Here is a 19,730-nt window from a genome sequence, read left to right as displayed (position 1 = left end):
ATGTATATAATGTTCAAAATAGTGATTCACTTATCTCAGAATGTACAAAAAAACAAGTAGTTAGAAAACTTAAAGCGACTAAAAATTTGCACATCCGCTTGTGGATCCATGGCGCTCTGCAAATTTTACTTGCATATTTTATCTGCAAAAGAGTTTACTTAGAGTTGGATCAGTTACCTTAAGTATTTTTCTTAGGACGGCGTGGGTAAATTAACTTTGTGGGATTGAATTGTGTGTCGATCATCAATCCTAATGGTTTTGCGCGTTAACACGCATTTCTGGAATATTTTTATATGACCACACATTCGCTTTCATTTAATTCGAGCATCCTGATAATTTTTTTTCTTGAATTTTTTTTTTGGAAGTTCTAAAATTTTATTCCAAATTATTATTCCTTTGCTATTTATTCTGGATCTTGCATACATATATGGGTTTTGTAATGTAAGATTCAAGCCTAAACGATTTTCTTTTCAATTTCTTAAATCAAAAAACGATTTAGACAGCCCTCTACCATTTCACAAATGTTGTAAGGTATAGTACATCATACGTACGAGTATACATACGTAGGAAATTAATTGTACTTTAAGAATCCGGTGAGATATGAAACTGGAAGATTCCATAATTGGTATGCATACTTCTATTATATGTAACATTACTGTACATGTGCTCTTGCTTCTACGCATAAGTACATACTCATATATTTATAAGTAAGTGTTAGTAAATGCTAGCAATGCTTGTTGTTGCATAACATTGAAGTTAAAAACACCTAGCTTGGATAAGTAAATAACTACAATGTTTGTTTATTTATATGTGCAACATATATATAGGGTGGGACATGTCTTGAGTCTGCTATAAAAAAAAACTAATCAATATTTTTTCAAACTTTTTTTTTTATTTTGAAGATTGAACATAGTCATTTATGAATGAAAAATAATATCGTTCAAATGACTGCCACGACTGGCTTTACAGTAGGCTTTTCGATCAACCCAATTTTTAAGCACATTTTTGATTGTTTGGGCTCCAATTTCATGAATGGCAACTTCGATTTCGTGTTTTAAAGCAGCAATCGTCTCTGGATGGTTCACATGGCATTTGTCCCTCACGGCTCCCCACAAAAAATAGTCCAACGGGCTTAAATCACAGCTCCGAGGCGGCCAATTGCTATCGAAATTTCTGCTGATTATTCGATTTTCAAAAACGGTAGACAAAAGTTTGAGTGTAACTTTGGCAGTGTGACAAGTTGCACCGTGCTGTTGAAAACAAGTGTCGTCCATATCATCCTCCTCAATTTTTGGAAACAAAAACTCGTTGAGCATATCACGGTAACGCTCGCCATTTACTGTAACCGCGGTTCCTTGCTCATTTTCGAAAAAAAAAATGGCCCGATGGTGCCGCCAGACCAAAAACCGCACCAAACAGTGACTCGTTGTGGATTCATTTGCTTCTCTACAGTAACATGTGGATTTTCTGAGCCCCAAATCGGACAATTTTGCTTATTGACGTAGCCACCGATGTGAAAATCAGAAAAGAAGAAGAAGACTCACCACTTTGGAAATAGGTTTTCCATATTTCCCAATTTTGTTCAAGCGTATAGCGTCCCATTTCGTAAATGTCAAACCTTTAAGTAAATTATGAACACATTTGACATGTAATTCGTGTTACCAATCTCAAAAAGCAAACGCTATATGGCCCACCTTGTATTTTCTGATAATAGCTGTGTTTGTTTTTGCGCGATATGCGTCTGGGCTTACAATTAATATGAAGCAAGAAGCGCGCAGCTTTTTACGCGCTTATGAAATAGTTGCGGATAAAACTAAATTTTCCTTCTGTTATAGGCAACTGCCAACGGCGTTTTCTCCAGTTAAGCGTAGTTAATATACATATATATTGGTGCATGTATCCTTTGATAGGTTTCTGGCTTTGTTAGTTTCTTTGAGCTTGAGTGTCCTTTGAGGGCCCTTTAATGGTATGTCACCTCCGAAGGGCAGCTAGTTTTTTATGAGAAGCTTTTCCATGGCAGAAATTCATGGCATATATTGTAAATACACATACATCTACATACATACATATGGTATAAAGATAAACACGCAATTGCAGTATTTTGTGGTAAATTACTGCCAGTTTTGGTAGAATGACTTTCTTAAGACGCGCACGGAAATTACCTATTATGACAACAGCTTTAATGTACCCACTAACAAAACGTACATATGTACTTCTGTAAATATGTGCATACAATGCGAGTACATACAATATAATGTGCATTTATTTTTGTGATGTGTACGTAGCAATGAAAGTCACCGTGGTTCCAAACAATTGAATACCAATTCATAATTTTTGCAGATTGTTACCATTATGTGCACCCATGTGGTAAGCTCTCGAATTCATGCTCTTTATATACCATAGACATATAAAATGGTTATCCATTTCTTGTAGACATTCAGTTTGTCAACAGAGCTCAGTTGTCCTCAATCGAAGTGATTTACTCATATATTTACACAAAACAAAAGCTTTTAACCGGAAAAGACCACAAAGGATTTAGTCATGAACAAAATATATAAGATTTTAAGGATTTGGTTGCTGCTTTCTGCCATATTGATTTTGAAATGTGCCGCCATACCTAAATATGACAACAATTCAAAGTAAGTTTATATTGTTTCCCATGTACATAGTTATTAAACCCATCCGTGTTGGGTGAGTAATATTATGTTCACATTGACCATAAACTCGTGTTTACGGGTCATTTTGGAGTTACCCGGCCCGCGACCCGCACTTTGTTTCACACAGGTTTATCATAAAATAATCGTTGGAAATAAAATTAATTATAATTAATAATATAATATAATAAAATAATTTTTTGGAAAATTTTGGAACGATGATACAAACGAATGAACAGAGTACACAATTAAATAAAATAGCTCCAATAAGTGGTTATATAATGCATTCAAGTTACTTTTTATTAAATTTTTTATACAATTTTAGTGCATATATTTGGACATGTGTAAAACAAGGCCACCTTAGGTGTTTGGCCTTGAGCATCATTTATTCTCCCTACAAAACATAATTTGACTGAGGAACTGGAGTCGTTTAGATCGAAATGGCAGACCCGTCGGTATTAGCGGGATCCTTGGAATCAAAACCTTTTCTCCAGCACTGCAGCCTTTTTACATTACATAATGTAAAATGGAGGCGGCCGCCATAGCCGCATGAGTTGGTGCGTGACTATCATTCGGAATTTGGAGAGAACATAGGTTCGAATCTGCGTGAAATACGAAAAATGAAGAAAAAGTTTTTTTCTAATAGCGATAGCCCCTCGGCAGGCAATGGCAAGCCTCGAGTGTATTTCTGCCATGAAAAAACTCCTTATATAAAATATCTGCCGTTCGGAGTCGGCTTAAAACTGTAGGTCCCTCCTAGGAACAACATCAAGACGTACGCCACAAGCGCTGTTTAACCCATAGATCTCACTTTGATCAGAAGCAAGTTTATTAAAAATGTTTTCCCTGTGCCTCCAGGAGCATAAGAAAAACAGCTGGTTTTCGTTATTGATTTTGGATGATAATAGCGCATTATGAACGTTTGTTTGTTCAGTACGCAATCGATTCACATCTCGAATCACATTTTGCAATACTCGTGGATGATTATATGAAATTTCTTTTGAATACTCACATAATAATAAATGTATATTTACTGGTAAAGGCAACCCGAAATCTGGTATAGATTTACCAGAGAGAGATTACACATTATTGTCTAGTTCAACTTCACAAATATTTCTTCATTACAATCAATTTCATTTGATAAAGCTATTTTTCCTCTTTAATAGAATACTCTTCAGTCATATTCTTTATGTGAATTTCCCAAAGATTGATTCTGATGAAGAACACAAAGATGCTTCTGAGCGCGTATTATCTGTAAGTTTCGGTTGCTTCCTCTAAGAAGACTTTCACCAATTTTATTTAATTCAGCCTGACAGCCTGACAATAAATCAGCAGAGAGAATTTTTTTGGAAAATTTTGACCTAACGTAAAAACCGTAAAAACAGTAAGAAACAAACAACAAATTCTTTGGTTATATTAGAAAATAATTAACTAATTTTATTGATGCAGAACGAAGGTAAACATTTCAAGAAAAAAATATTTCAATCGATTGATTCGTTTTTATGTAACAACAACAATTGATGATTTTTACTAAATTTTTGTATATTTCCACTCCCATTTAGTAGACTTCCCAGATAGCTAAGCTTTAAAATGCAAATAACCACTTGCAAATCGGAGTATTTTTTGCGAAGTTAATACCTTACATACATATATATTTCGCGACTTTATTTTATAAGATGTGTAAGATGGAAGAAATATATGTACACATATATATGTATAATTGGCGCTTATATCATTTGTTGGTGTTAAGCTGAGTTCTTCCCCCAATTTGCGGTGTGCAACTTGATGTTGTTCCACAAATGGAGGGACCTGCAATTTTATGTGCCTCTGAACGACAGAAATACGCTCAGAGGTTTGCCTTTTTTATCATTTGTTTCATGCCCACAGCGGGTTTCGAACCCGAGCTTTAAACACTTACTTACAAATATTTTCATTAAGCACGTCCCAAACGTCACTTGCATTCGGTATTAATGGACATACAACCCTATTTTTCACTACCTTTATATGTACAGTACGACACACTGTTGAATAATTTGGCAATTCAATCCATAATTTTTACAATTTATAAATAAATTGATTAATTAATCGATTAACAAAAACCAAGTAAATCTTGTTCAGGCGTTCCTATTTGCAAAACATTTTAAAATTTGGTGAAATAATTTGTTTTGGAAAATTGATAATATCAACCATTTTTGACTCAAGCAATACCACAACCTCTTCAATAAAAAACCATACCTTACACGGTAAACTGAAGTACTTTTTGTTAAACTACTATCCAACCCTACATATTTCAAAATATATATTTTAAAATATATTTTTATAATAAAGCAAACAAAATCAGATTCAACAAGTATACAAACTTCTAAAAATTAAAAATAGTACTAAATAATCATGACTGAAAGAAAGTCAATAAAGATTTTCAACTATAAACGTGGAAAAATTCCCTACATATTTAATTTCTTTACTAATTATGTCAACATTTTGACGGAATACGGGTTCTCTCAAAATGGCTACGTATATAGGACTGACATAAATTTCATAAATTTGGGCCTTTTCGATCGGCAAATTTCTCTGATGGAAGTACCAGGTAGTCGGAGTTATTTCTCCCTTAAGTGATTTAAAGTGAAATAGATATTAGAAAATACAGAATTTGTTGAATCTGATACAGAATTTGTTGAACTGAACATATTTAATAGTACTTATAACATCTATGTATCTTATAATGTATTATGTATTTTGCATTCTGGGCATGTTCAGTTCTCTTCATGTACTCAGGTGCAAGATTTTTCAGGGATTCGTTGAATTAATGTTAATATTAATCTTAGTAAAGTGCAAGGGCACAACAAATACAACTAGTTGCAAACATTTCAATTTGCCAGCTCTCAGCGATTTTGAAGCAATCATCTGATTTGCTGAGGTCATAGGGGATATGCAAACGATTTGTTTTTGAAAAAACTGAGATTGTGTTGGTAATATACTAAACAATTAACCCAGCTACTGCCAATCTTGCTTTACTATCTGAACAACTACTGATTGGAAGATCGTACGAATACGTGTGAAATGAGTAGGCACAAAAGAGCTATCAAGTTTCCTATATCATGCTCTTCCTATAATTTTCTTACGCATGGCTACATCTTGAGATAATGGAGTAAAGAAACTACTTAGAATTAACTTAGTTTTCATAGAAACTTGGACTAGAAACTCCGCACGCATAACTAGCGCTTCAGCGATGTTTTTCATCGTCCATATTAAGAACGTTTTGTTTTGTTAATGTGTTTGCTTTGTCTTTATTTTTAATTTGCACTATATACAACTTGGGAATCTAAAACCTACAGTTCTCTTGGCTTTCTAATTTAATTTCAGTTTAGGTTGACCAGAGACCCTTGTTTGGGAGGTTGGCCTAAATTATGTAAAATTATCTCAAAGTCTTGGCTAACAAAGATCTAAGTTCTGGCTACTACACTTCCGTTGTCATTGTTGGCCAAATAAACGAGTATAAGTTTAGGGCGGCCGCCGTAGCCGAATGGGTTGGTGCGTGATTACCATTCGGAATGCACAGAGAGGTCGTGGGTTCGAATCTCGGTGAAAGCAAAATTAATAAAAAAACATTTTTCTAATAGCGGTCGCCCCTCGGCAGGCAATGGCAAACCTCCGAGTGTATTTCTGCCATGAAAAAGCTCCTCATAAAAATATCTGCCGTTCGGAGTCGGCTTGAAACTGTAGGTCCCTCCCTTGTGGAACAACATCATGACGCACACCACAAATATTAGGAGGAGCTCGGCCAAACACCTAACAGAAGTGTACGCGCCAATTATTTATTATTTTATGAAGTTTTTATAAGTTCTAGTTTCTCAGATGTGTGGAAGCATTTCTTGTTGAAATAACCAAAATAGGAGAAATGTTGTTAAAGACTAGACTATGGGAGAAGCCTTATATAATATTATATAATAGTTATATTGATTAGTCACTTAATTCATAAACACTGCAATGTGTCATTGTTATAGAAAATACTGAATTATTTAAAAACAAAAGATGATGTGCGTTCTTTATTTTTATGGGCAACTGCTTCTAAAATATTGAAATAAGTTTTTCCGTTAGATGAGGACCTTTTAGAATACTTTTGTGTATACATAAACCATATACCAGGCAAGGATAGGTTTCTATAAAATAAAATGCAAAGTTCAAAAACACAGCAGGAGAATTAAAAGAATATGTATTTTTGTATGCATTTTTTATCGATTTCCCTTTTGACTTTAATGATGTCCACTTTTGTTAAGGGGGGAGCCTGGTTTATAAAGTCAAAAAAATCAATTTTTTTTTTTCGTTTTAAGCGATTCCTAATATATTTCAGAATATTCACACAAAGTTACCGAGCCTAATTCTCAATATTTCCGTAGATACAAAGCCAAAGGTAGGCGAGCGTTAGGTAGTTACGCTGTGACCGGACAGCTATAGTACAAACTTTATCTACTTTTCTCGACTTTTCATTTTTATGATTTCTTTGAATTGGCGTACATGAATGAAAAAAAAAACTAATAAACCTTTTGAAATGAATCATATATTAGCTTGTTCCCTTCAGTATTAAATTCTCTTCTATTTGAACTAACAAACTAGATAAACAAATTTTTTTTTCAAGATTTTTATACCAAGTTGAAGTGAATTTTTTTTTATAGAAAGGCATTTTTTTCTTTAAAACCTCCAAAAAGTTGAAATTTTGGAATTTCTCTCAGTTTTCTTAGTTCATCTAGAATAAAAAATCATGATAATTAGAAATCCATTTGAATTTTTTGCTTTAGATAATAATTACGAGCTGTATCTTGTACGCCAGTTGGAAACTCCAGCGTTGCAGCGCTCTACTAATTTCTATGCTAAACATTTTTTTCAACTTATTTTAACCAGTACAAAATTTTTTTATACTTTTTAAAAGTTCATTAAAAGATAGAAAAAACTTTGCAGTGCTAAATTTATTTTTTCCTTAAAAAAAAATCGCAAAGAGATGCAATTTTTAGACCTCATAAACCAGGCTCCCCCCTTAAGTGGTTTAAGTCCGGCTAGCGATTTTATAACCGTTTATTTGTTTCCAAGGGTGTTACAATTTTTTCCATACGAGCAAAAAACGATATATTTCAATAAAACTTGGTAGAAATATTACTTTTACAACAACCCATGATTCTCATTGGATTTGTGCGTGACTACCATTCGGAAGTGCGCAGGCTCGAATCTCCGTGCATGAAACACCAAATGATAGAAAATGTTTTTTCCAATAGCGGTCTCCCTTCGGCAGGCAATAGCAAACCTTCGAGTGTATTTCTGTCATAAAAAAGCTTCTCAAAAAATAATATTATATGTGCTGTTCGGCGTTGGCTTAAAAGTGCAGGTTCCTCCATTTGTGGAACAACATCAAGACGCTCACCTCAATTAGGAAGAGAAGCTAGGCCAAACACCCTAAAAGGATGTAATCTGTGTCCAAAATAATTAAATATGTATATCTCTAATTAACCTTTATATAAATAATAAACATTTTCCGACTGATTTGTGGTTTTTAATAGCTAGTTAATAAGAATTTTTACTCATATTCTTTTATTAATGCTTTTTCCAAAACATATCTTTTTGCTAGTGGTGTCTGGAGACAGGGTCAATTCAATGACAGTAAAACTTCAACCTACGAATCAAATGCCCAATCTACTAAGGATCGCTTGCAGCGTTTAGGCTACACAACTGGATATGGAACCATAAATGTAAGATTTTGTAATATTTTTCTCTTTTATATGTTCACTTTTGTAATATGGGAAAGCTCGCCAATCCGGATTAATGATAGCCGATTTTAACGATTATTGTGAATTAGTCGGGTCCATTACTATAAAATTAAACTATATCCATTTATGTCAAAAACTACTACTTCAATTTAAAATGTGAATAACATTGATCGACAAAAATGAATTTTTAATTTATCACATGGTGTGCTTGTATCTTTTACTTTATTTTGGGTCTCTAAGGGGGAAAACATCTGTAGAAAAAAACAACTGGAAAAAAAATATTGTAATATGCTTTAGTATTTGACTTAAGCCTGGCCTTCTGCAAGCGTCTAACAAAAATCTCCCGGAATGATAGATTATAAATTTCATCTTAATTTGCTTTACATTAACGTAACTCGATAACATACATAAATAACACTATGAAGAAGTGGCCGTGATGCAGACTATACATTTGCATACGTGACCTACACGCTCTGTCCAAATCATGGGCTTTTCCGTGTACTAGTGTTTTTCTTTTTCTTATGATAAATTTTTGTAAGAATTTATGGCATTTTCAAATCTTCAATAGCTATATAAAGCCAAAACTTTCAATAGCCAGTAAATTCAATGGATTTTATATTCAGCTCACTCATTTTAAGGCACAGAAATCACTGCCTTTACTTGAAGTTCGCAACAAAGCTAATGCTGGAAACAGTTACCGACGTACGTAGTCCCTTACCGAGCCCGTAGAGAGCACCAAATTGAGCAAAACTCATCCCGTAGAGAACATATTTACACAATACATCGGTTTGTGTGCGTGTGTGTTTGGTTGTATCTACACAATGTTGCCATTCATATTTTTGCTTACACCCTTTTTCAAACATTCTCGTTATCAGTTACAATTTTTAACTGTATAATATGCCAAAGCCAAAAAGAAAGAAATGCAAATACTTCATTTATCTACTATAATTAACATTATTCAACATTGTTTTGAATTTATTTTAATAAAAATTAAATTCTTTCTAAGTTTATTTTGTAAATGATATCGAAATGTACTGTTTGGTAACACTGTGTGGTGAGAGAGCAATCAGCTAACACGATTCTACGGAACTATCCACAATCCTACGATACTACGGAACGGAAGGGTGGTGAAAACTCATTTACGTGCGACTCTTATTAGTTTCATCGTGCCAGCTGGCTCTGTCCTGCGTTTACGTTGGTCACTGTGAGCACCATAACTCCAAAACGGTAAAGTGAGAAAACAGATGCACCGGTACTCGTATTTTTTGAGCAAAATATGGAAAAATAATCGAAGCGCAAATCTTCGAGATCATCTTAATTTATCAAGTGTTCTGTTCGAATTGTTTTTCGTTATTAGTTGGCAGTACAGGTTTCTGTGATTAGTGAGGAGTATAAAATACATATGTACAGAAACGTGAGGTTATATGAAGGAAATTAGAAAAGCTTTTATTTCTGAGATACATTCCGTATATACATGCATATAGAAAATTGAAAACATTTGAATTTAGTAGCTCGCCGATTTTCAGATGAAATATCGTTATCTTCAATTATTGTTTCATCTTCAATTTTGTCATGTTCAAAGCAGGAAATATAAATATTAAGATTGACTCCAAGTTTGTACTTTTTTGAAACAAGGTAATCGTCTGAATCTTGTTTAAAGTATTCGCAATGCATTTTCGGCAACAATTCTTGTGGAAGAACTACCAAATCGGAAGTTTTATATCAGTGCTTTCTACATCCATAAAAATGCTCCGGATCATTACGGAATTAAACGTGATTCTCAACTGGATAACCCAAGGAAACACGCTAAATTTCATACTATTTTAAAAGAGAACTTGATGAAATTTGACGTTATGTACAGTAATATTAGTGAAGAATACAGTGAAATTATAAGTAGCTGCCACAATAAATCTGTGGATGAAAGAAAATCCGTATGGCAAAAACCTTGCCGATCAGTGTAATTAATCCATAATTAATTCCAGAAATAAAGGAGTTACATATTTGTTATTACTGAACATATTTAGGAACATGTATTATTTACCTGACATTTTAAAATTTGCGATTGCACTAAGCCTCAGTGTCTTTATGAATTAGCTTATGGAGAAACTCAAATAACTTATGACCGAAAAACTCAATAAGTAACGTCATCCTTTAACTAATCGTTATCTGTGAAATTCCATCCACTGCAAGAATTCGTAATTCTTATGAATAAGAGAAACAAATTAGAGTTAAAGAGCTGTAATTAATCCGTATTATAGAGTATCCAAGCAAGCTAACGTATGATACATATGTATGTATTATTATGTTATGTATTACATTAATCATATCAATCATTCCTAAGGGATATCCCGGAAGTACGGGCGTTTCTGCTTACAATCCTATCAAACTGGATCTTGGGGGAGTTGTTCTAGGCACATTGGTTGGCATTGGAGCAATTATACTAATTCCGAAGCTACTAAATGCTTTTCACGGAGGGTATGCTGGCTATGGCCGAAGCGAAAATGACAACGATCTTTCATCACTTTCAACCATGATGAGTAAAATTGATGATATACTTGGCCAAAACAACATCGATTCAACAAGTTGTATGCAGCGTGCTGTTTGTAGTTATGTTCGCTCAACAGAGCACAATATGAAGACTGGAGTGGCCGACCAAATGGATCAATTCATTCACATGCTATCTGAGTAAGTTTTTTAACATGCCGGCTTTTGTCAAAAGAAGACCGCAAAAGCGTATCAGAATCTCCCTTTGCTCTCCGAATATAGAAGAATATAACGGTAGCATCTTAATTTAGAATGTTTTCTTGGCAACTGTAGGTATTTTTTCTTGTACAGTAGCAGAATCACAAATCGAATAACTATTAAAAAAATTACGTCGTGAAATGAAGATTAAAAAAATCATAAACGAAAAAAATCGTTTTACAATTCAGTTAATCAATGTTATAGGTAATCTATAGTTGTCCTATTAAGGATAATATGTATAATAAATAGCCTTGTTTTTATTAAACTTCAGCTTTAACTTTGTTTCCTTTTTTTTATCTCTACCCCCTCTGCATCTCTGTCTGTATCTTTATCTTTATCTTGTATCATCTTTATCCGTACATTTAATTTTATCACTACCATCACCGTTATTCTTTTCCTTATCTACACACACAGTAAAAATTTTGTAGATCCGTGTGAATGCTCCATGCATCAGACTTTGTGCGTATCTAAAAAAAATTAAATGTTTAGGGGTTTTTCATCTGTAACTAAAATGCACATACTTAATTGCGCAATTGGCTGCTAATAATAAACAGTTGGAGGGAATCCGTAAACGACGTTTACTGAGGTTTCAAAAAATTCGAATTTAGATATTACATTTTATAATAAGTAATAAGAAGGCACACGTTTATGGACACACGCTTTTTTCTGTTTTATGAATGCATAATTAATAATACCTAGCAAACATTTTATTAGAATTATGTCTACAAACCTATTTTATTTGCCGGCATCCCTTTTTTTTTAATTTTATTTGACGATTTTCTTTAGACGCGTGAAAATAATGATCTATTACACAGAAAACACAGGGTTGTATGTCAAAATTATAGTTATTATCTAGGATTATTTTATAATCTGAGATTTTGGGAGAGAAATTTTGTATGGGAAATCTCGCTTTTTAATTACGGATTGGGAGTTAAATACGAAAACGTAGATCATCAGTTTATAGGTGAACGTACTATAACATAGAAACGTTTTACCTTGACTGATTAAGTAGCGCCTCTGAGCGACAAGTGTCATGATAAACCTAAGAGAAAACATACGACGTTAAAAAAATTTGGCATTCTTTATATAACTGTCATTTACTTATAAAACACAAAACTTTATGCTTTTATTGTTCAATGAAATACGTATGTAGTTTGTTTTTTTTTTTCTTTATTGTTTATTTTTATTTATGAATTTGCTTTAAATAAGATCAGATAATTTAACACGCGGCACTTCGTTTGCATTGGTCTGTTTAGTTTTAATCTCACAGTACTGCCAAGTCATTCACGGAATTGCCACACACATGCATGTATATTTTCACCTTCTTTTGTTTGTTTTGTATCGGAAAGGGGAGGTGACGTCAGACTGGTCAAAATCGCGAAAAATGAAGTAATTGTTGAAGGCGTCACCTAAGGTATTCAATTTGCCTTGTTTGCATGAGATCCCAGCTATTGAAGCCCACAGTCACCAACGTAAACGCAGGACCGTGTCAGCTGACACGATGAAACTAATGAGAGCTCTATGTAAATGAGTTCTCACTACCCTTCCGTTCCGTAGTATCGCAGATTTTATCGTAAGATTTTGGATAGTTTCCGTAGAATCATGTCAGCTGATTGTTCTCTCACCACACAGTGTTGTCAAACAGGAGACAAACTTAGAAAAATTTTAATTTTTATTAAAATAACTTAAAAACAATATTGAACAATGTTAATTATAGATAAATTAACTATTTGCTTTTGGTGGGTTTGTCTTTGGCATACTATACAATGAAAAATTGTAACTGATAACGCGGATGTGTGTAAAAATGTGTATCCAAAAAGATCAATGACAACCTTGTGTCGATACAACCAAACACAAGCACACACAAACTGATGTATTGTGTAAATATGTAACTAAAAGAACGCAGTTGTTTTCTACGGAGTTAGTTTAGTTAGTAAGTTTCGCTCAATTTTGCGTATCCTACGGGTAACGGAAAGAGACTACGATACGTTGGTGAGTGTGAACACCATTATTCGGTGAGCGAGAAATGTTTGCTCTGTTTGGCGTCAGGTTATACTGAGTGTTTTACAGAGTAGCAATTTGAGAAATTGAAATTTAGTTGAGCATTGTTTTTATTTCTCATTAGCAACATCAATTGAATACATACTAGTCAGAAAGCCTTTAAAAATGGATAACAAAAACAATGGATGAGGCAAAACATTTAAAAGTTTGGACAGAATTTTTATAGGGAAAGCCGTAAAATTTAGGGGAACCGTAGCCACGCTAGATCACGATATTTACTTTTCTGTATTTTGGTTTATGATGCAAACTTCAATCAATTTTGTGTGTGGCAAAAAATTTTGCTGAGATTCGATGAACTATCTGTCAGCGCAACAACAATTGCAATGTGGTCAAACAAAATTTCAGTAAGCTAATTTAAATCCATTCAGGAGTTTTGAGTCATTTTTTTATTTATGTATTTAAAAAAGGTTGCATAGCCATTTGTCTTCTAACTGACCATTCAGTAAGCTAATTTAAATCCATTCAGGAGTTTTGAGTCATTTTTTTATTTATGTATTTAAAAAAGGTTGCATAGCCATTTGTCTTCTATCTGACCATTTACAAGTAGACATGTCAAAGCAAAAATACAATTTTTTTTTATATCTGTATATAAATGAGCACAATCCCTGTAGGGAAGAGCCAAACTGGTTTGACTACGCAAAGCAATGGTTTTTTATGAGGAGTTTTTTCATGGCAAAAATACACTCGAAGGTTTGACATTGCCTGCCGAGGAGCGAGCGATATTAGAAAATACTTTTGAACATTTGATGTTTCGAACATATGCACTTCCGAAGGATAGTCACGCACCCATTCGGCGGCCATTTGTTTTAAAATGTGGCACCGGAGAACAGTGTGTATCATTTTCGACCATAAAAGCAGAGTTTAAAGTATTAAGTTTACCTTTGACAGCTTTTTGAAATGAGTATGTTTGACCATTCTATCAGTAAAAATATTAAAATAACGATGAGTACAACATAGACTGGACCCACGGAAAAGACAGCCCAGGAAAATAAAAATGCCGATGCGGTTTTTTGGGAAATGAACTTTTACATAATATCAAGGTTAATGTTAATATGTTTTAATAGCGTATTTTATTTCGGAATATATAGCTTTACCACGGCTTTTAGTTCAATTGAATAAAAAGCGGTATTTTTTTCACAAAAAAACTATCACTGAAAAATCCTCGCAACAACATATCTTAAATTATTTTTCTTTGATACATTTATTGAGGACTTTATTTTAATTTCTTTGGGATTTCCTATAGTGTAATTTTGAACCAATTTTTAAATGTTTAACTAATTACTGTACCTGAAAGAAGTTCATTTAATTTTAGGACAAAATAAATTCTATGATATGAATTAATTCTATTGAAATAGAATATATAATTATTGAAATACAATATATTAAAACGTTAAAACGGTATGGAATGTACGTTTTTTATTTAAGCTAGCATAAAACTGGTTGTTTTGGCATCAATATGTTGTTAAATTTTTTTTTGAATAGGTTGAACTGGTATTTTGCTGATGTATGGCCAGACAATTGACTTTTCGTAGGACAACGCCGTGTTAAAATACCAAATGTTAGTATAAAAAAAGATAGAATACAAACTAGTTGAGCTCAAAAGTGACCTGGATCTATTCTATCATAGTTCCCAACTTGTATTTTTCCCTGCAGGGTACTGCATATGTACATATATATGCTAGTTTATAGCTGGTAACACATTCCTTCGTAAAAGTTTTTATACAAGTATGTGTCACTTTTTATAAATACAGAGATGCATCGATGTTTATATGAATCTTAAAGTGTATATATGTATGTATGTGTTTATTAGACAAATATCTATTTAATGGCAGGAAAAGGCGATATTTTTATATGAAGGCATGTGTACGAGTATTGATATGTATGCACATACGTACATATACACATAAATACATACATTAATATATAGTAAAAATAAAAACAAAACGGAATGTACATCGAGGAATATGAAGGAATACTTATACGTATATATATATATATACAGCGCACGCTCGATAACGTGAACTAATTCAAACCAAACTGACCTGCCACGTTAACAAAAGTGTTCACGTTTTGCAATCCTCAAAAAGACTAAGTAAATATATTTTTTCATATTTAAATTCACATTTTATTCTTTAAATATTAATTGAAAATAAAGTCATATGTGTACGATGGTTTTATTTAAAAAAATCGGTCATCTTTTTTGTTTCTTCTGTTTTTCTAAAACTTGAAGCACAGCTTTCTCCCTTAACCGTCTTAGCACACTCATATCATTTTGATCGACGTCTTCATGACCAGGCCATATTAACGCCTTATTGAAAATTTCAACTGCTTCAGTCGGCTTAATTTTCTCCAGTTGCTCTGATACGCTGTCATCATCGGATTCGTCCTCTTGTTGATGATCGTCATCTGCATTGCACTCCTCAATATCTCCGTTCCATTCATGAATGGCTGGTAACGTGAACTCAATCTGAAATTTTTAATAAAAAAAAGTTTTTTTCAATAACCCACATACATATCTGTAAGCATATCTGCGAACGCGAACGAACCTCAAGATTTAAACTACTAAGGAGATCGACGGTGTTGCTCACCAAGGTGCGAAGTTCAGCTTCCCATTTTTCTTATCTTCGGGGTCATCATTGTTTACCGCCAAATTTAAAATACTGTTCCAGCACTTAGCTAATGTTGCTTCATCAACACGAAACCAAGATTTATAGCTGTTTTTAAGTTAATTTTTTTCAACGACTCGAGCAAATCAGACTTTGACGCTGTTATTGAAGCTAGAAGGCTGTTTCTGTAATGCAACTTAGTGATTTTTATTGCATTCTGATCCATCGGTTGAATGAGGGGAGTAACGTTTGATGGCGTAAACATTGCCGTAATTTGCCCATTCTCCGTTGTCATTTCAGCTTCATTTGGGTGAGAAGGAGCGTTGTTGATTAGGAGGAGAGTTTAAATTGGTAAGGCTTTCTCCTTTAAAGACGATGTAGAAGACCTTAAACAACAGCCAGTTAACCTTAGAAATCGGACAAAACTTAAAAGGAATATTCACCTGTGGAACAAATGCCTCGTGAAACCATTGCTTGAAAATAGCCGACGTCATTCAGGCGGATTTCGAGCTCTTATAGTCGGTGGGATACTGAAAGTTTTTAAAGCAGCGTGGATTCTTCGCCTTTCCAAAAGCTTAAGCTTGTGGGATCTAGTGGCGTTTGAACAGCATAAAAACGTGATTCGCTGCTTCTCGGACTTTACCCCTGGGGCTCTCTTCTCCAAACTTGACGCGTACGTTTTCTCTGGCAAAAGTCTCCAGAATAACCCCAACTCATCAGCATTATATAACTGATCGTTACACAACTCCAATTCGGCCATTTTAGCTTTAAGTTTTTCTTTAAACGGATCCACTAACTGAGGTTGCGAAGACAGTTTTTCGCCTGATATTTTAAGAAGACGAATACCGTAGCCCTGTTTGAACCCTCGGAGCCATCCATCACTAGCAAAGAAGTTTGCTTCATTTTCTTTAAATTGTGCATGCAGGGTTTTTGCCTTTCCTTTCAACATTAGAACACTTACTGACCAGTTTTTATCTCGCATTCGGATAAACCAACGATAAAGAGCTCTCTCCATTTGAAGAACGCAGTGTTTTTCTATTTCCAGGTCCACAAAACGTGTTGTTTACGCATTTCAAAATCACTTGCTTTTTCGCTTTAATGTTATTGTACAATTTGTTGATTTAGCAACTTTATATTTTTTTGCTAAATCGTCACAAGCCGAGAATTTTAGCATTTCATTTTCACCAGAAAACATAATACGAAACACTCTTTGCAAAACCAAAACCGAGACGGAAATATTTTACTCCTTACCTGCAATTACGAATAAAATGCCTATTTTATAATTAGGGGATTCCCCAATTTCAGAATTACTTGAGATCAATGTAACGTTTATTGCTAATGTTATAGAGCTTTTTGGGTTTGTTCACGTTTTAGAGTAGTCAATGCACAAAAATGTCTGTTCACGTTTTGGGGTGTTCACGCTTTATCGAGCGTACGCTGTATATGTATGTTTGTTCATATATATTTAAACGAATATACATATGTATGTACACGTCATCACTTTGAGATGCGCGTTTAAAAAATTGTTTACTCGACTTTTCAAAATATTTTCATTCGGGCGGGTGACCTTCGGAGAGGTATACATACATGAAACACCGTCAATCGCATTATGATTTCGCATTAAAAAAGAGCAAACGTAGTACTTTGACCTCATGCTTATGCATTAAAAAATAAGAAATCAACCTCAAAACTATTTAAAAAATATTGCTAAATATATTGGTTCTCTATCTCTTTTAGAAATGCTCTTGTGGACTACCTTATAGATGGTACTGCTATAAAGGAAGCGCTGGAAATAGGCAAGAGAGTGAATGAGAAGCCCTGTAAACAAGTGTACATATCTTGTCCAATGGACAACAAGACAGCCACTGATGTTCTACTGAAATTATTGCCGAAGAAAACAGTGTCAAAATCATTGAAACAATTGCAATGATTAAAGGAATTGCCGTTTTGGTATAGAATTCAAACAATAAATAATAAAATTAAAGTGTGATTACTACACGTACTTAGGATTTAACTTGATAAAATATATGCAAATTTTTAAAAATATATGTATTTGATTTTCTTAAAAATAGCATCTGCTTCTACATACATACATATTAGGCCGGGTCGATTTGTGGGGAGGCAAAAAAATCGCCCATTGCTCTGTGAAAATCATATTCTAGGGATCAAAATAAGAAACTTTGCCGAAGGAACCATACCTCTAAAACGAATTCTGATGTCCCCCAATTTGGGTCGAACTTTTAGTGTCTTTTGTGGGAGGCAAAAAAATCGCCCATTGCTCTGTGAAAATCATATTCTAGGGATCAAAATAAGAAACTTTGCCGAAGGAACCATACCTCTAAAACGAATTCTGATGTCCCCCAATTGGACTTATCATCGACTTGGCTAAAGAACTTGGCATATACTCACCAGTAATCTCAGAAAAAGAAGACTTCCCGCCCTGGCACATAAACAAGTCTTTTTTCATCTTGGAATTAGAAAAATTCAATAAAAGTGGCACTAGCCCAATAACCTATCAACGCTTATTTTCAGAGCTCACTAACCCTCTACTTGGCGAATGGAACATGATATTTTCTGATGGGTCAAAAACTGAGACAAGTACATCCTTCGCAGTCGTGGATTCTTCGGGGAACACTGTCTCAGCAGGCATCCTTCCCCATTTTGCCTCTATTTACACAGCTGAAGCCACAGCAATCCCGACCGGGCTCATTTCTGTTGAAAACTCAAATCTTAAAACAATTATATGCACGGACAGCAGATCAACAATAGCGTCAATACTGAATATAAGAAATAAAACTAATGTTATTTCCCAAATTCGCAACAAACTGATCGGCAATAACAACAACATAAAATTAATGTGGGTACCAGGCCACGCAGGCATTAAAGGGAACGAAATAGCGGACGAACAAGCTAAATTGGCCGCCATGGAACCGCTCAAAACATTTAACAAGTTTTCGAAAAAAGACTTCAATAAATATGTACTCAATTACCTGTATCAAAAACAATTGGTTACATGGGGATCCATACAGCACCAATACACTACATTTAATCCAAACAGGCTAAAACCCGACTATCCATCTTACTGCCGATGCAATGATGTCAAAATGTTTGTTCGGCTCCGGCTAAGGCACACGATTGCAAGCCACTCCTATATATTCAACAGAACTAACCGGCCAAACTGCCAGCACTGTCCTACATCACCACTAACATCAATTCATCTTCTCGACAACTGCACACAATTTTCCACAGTAAGGAGCAATATTTTTGGGGACCAAATCCCATCATCACTATTAAAAAATATATGCTACGAAAATATGTATTATAAAAATATCAGATTACTTAGCACAAACCGATTTAAAGAAACTTATTTAACTATTGTAATTTACTATAACTTTACCTAGTTTGCCTGTAATTAATTCGTAATTCATTTTATAACAAATCACAGAGCCGAAGGTCCTGGCAGCTCCTATTCTCGTGTTAAAATATAATAATTATATTATAATATTATACCACGTTTGTAAATAAATAAATAAATGTCAACACAGTCTAAAGTAACAAGTGGCCAACACAGAATAGACTTTTGTTTTCCTAGTAACAAATTACTTGGCGTAAAAAATTTGAGTTATAAAACTATAAGTACATATAAATAAGATCTCTACAATATTTTTTCATGGACAGCAAAAATGCGGGGATCAAGCTAGAAAGACAAGCTAATAATGCCCCTTGAAAATTCCAAATCCAAATAAATGGTGTCTTATTGTGTATAGCAATAAGGTAAGCTTTAAAACTTGGCTACTTGAAGGAAATCAGAAACCATCCATATTTATTGCTCATTCTTGATTCTGTCAACCAAAAAAAAAAAACACACACATGAAATCATGAAAACGATGTTGAAATGCGTAAAATATGAA

General features: G+C 34.0%; 1 protein-coding gene across 1 annotated transcript; it reads left to right on the top strand.

Moving 5' to 3' along the window:
* The first annotated feature begins 2,230 nt into the window (after nucleotides 1–2,230).
* On the top strand, nucleotides 2,231–17,875 carry LOC128871886 (uncharacterized). The gene is made up of 5 exons (XM_054114037.1): nucleotides 2,231–2,367; nucleotides 2,434–2,639; nucleotides 8,272–8,392; nucleotides 10,752–11,095; nucleotides 17,557–17,875. The coding sequence occupies exons 2-5, from the start codon at nucleotides 2,542–2,544 to the stop codon at nucleotides 17,747–17,749; spliced, it is 756 nt and encodes a 251-aa protein (XP_053970012.1). The 5' UTR covers nucleotides 2,231–2,367; nucleotides 2,434–2,541; the 3' UTR covers nucleotides 17,750–17,875.
* Nucleotides 17,876–19,730: the final 1,855 nt, after the last annotated feature.

The sequence above is a fragment of the Anastrepha ludens genome, chromosome 2 (genome assembly GCF_028408465.1).
Source record: "Anastrepha ludens isolate Willacy chromosome 2, idAnaLude1.1, whole genome shotgun sequence".
Taxonomy (NCBI): Eukaryota; Metazoa; Arthropoda; class Insecta; order Diptera; family Tephritidae; genus Anastrepha; species Anastrepha ludens.
Note: the sequence above shows the minus strand (reverse complement) of the source record. Positions and strands in the feature narration are given on the sequence as shown.

What these genes read in the sequence shown, in the direction of transcription:
- LOC128871886 (XM_054114037.1), top strand. Translation starts at nt 2,542, where the DNA reads ATGAACAAAATATATAAGATTTTAAGGATTTGGTTGCTGCTTTCTGCC. An exon ending in AAATATGACAACAATTCAAA is followed by an intron (nt 2,640 to 8,271) that starts GTAAGTTTATAT and finishes TCTTTTTGCTAG; the next exon opens with TGGTGTCTGGAGACAGGGTC. An exon ending in CTGGATATGGAACCATAAAT is followed by an intron (nt 8,393 to 10,751) that starts GTAAGATTTTGT and finishes ATCATTCCTAAG; the next exon opens with GGATATCCCGGAAGTACGGG.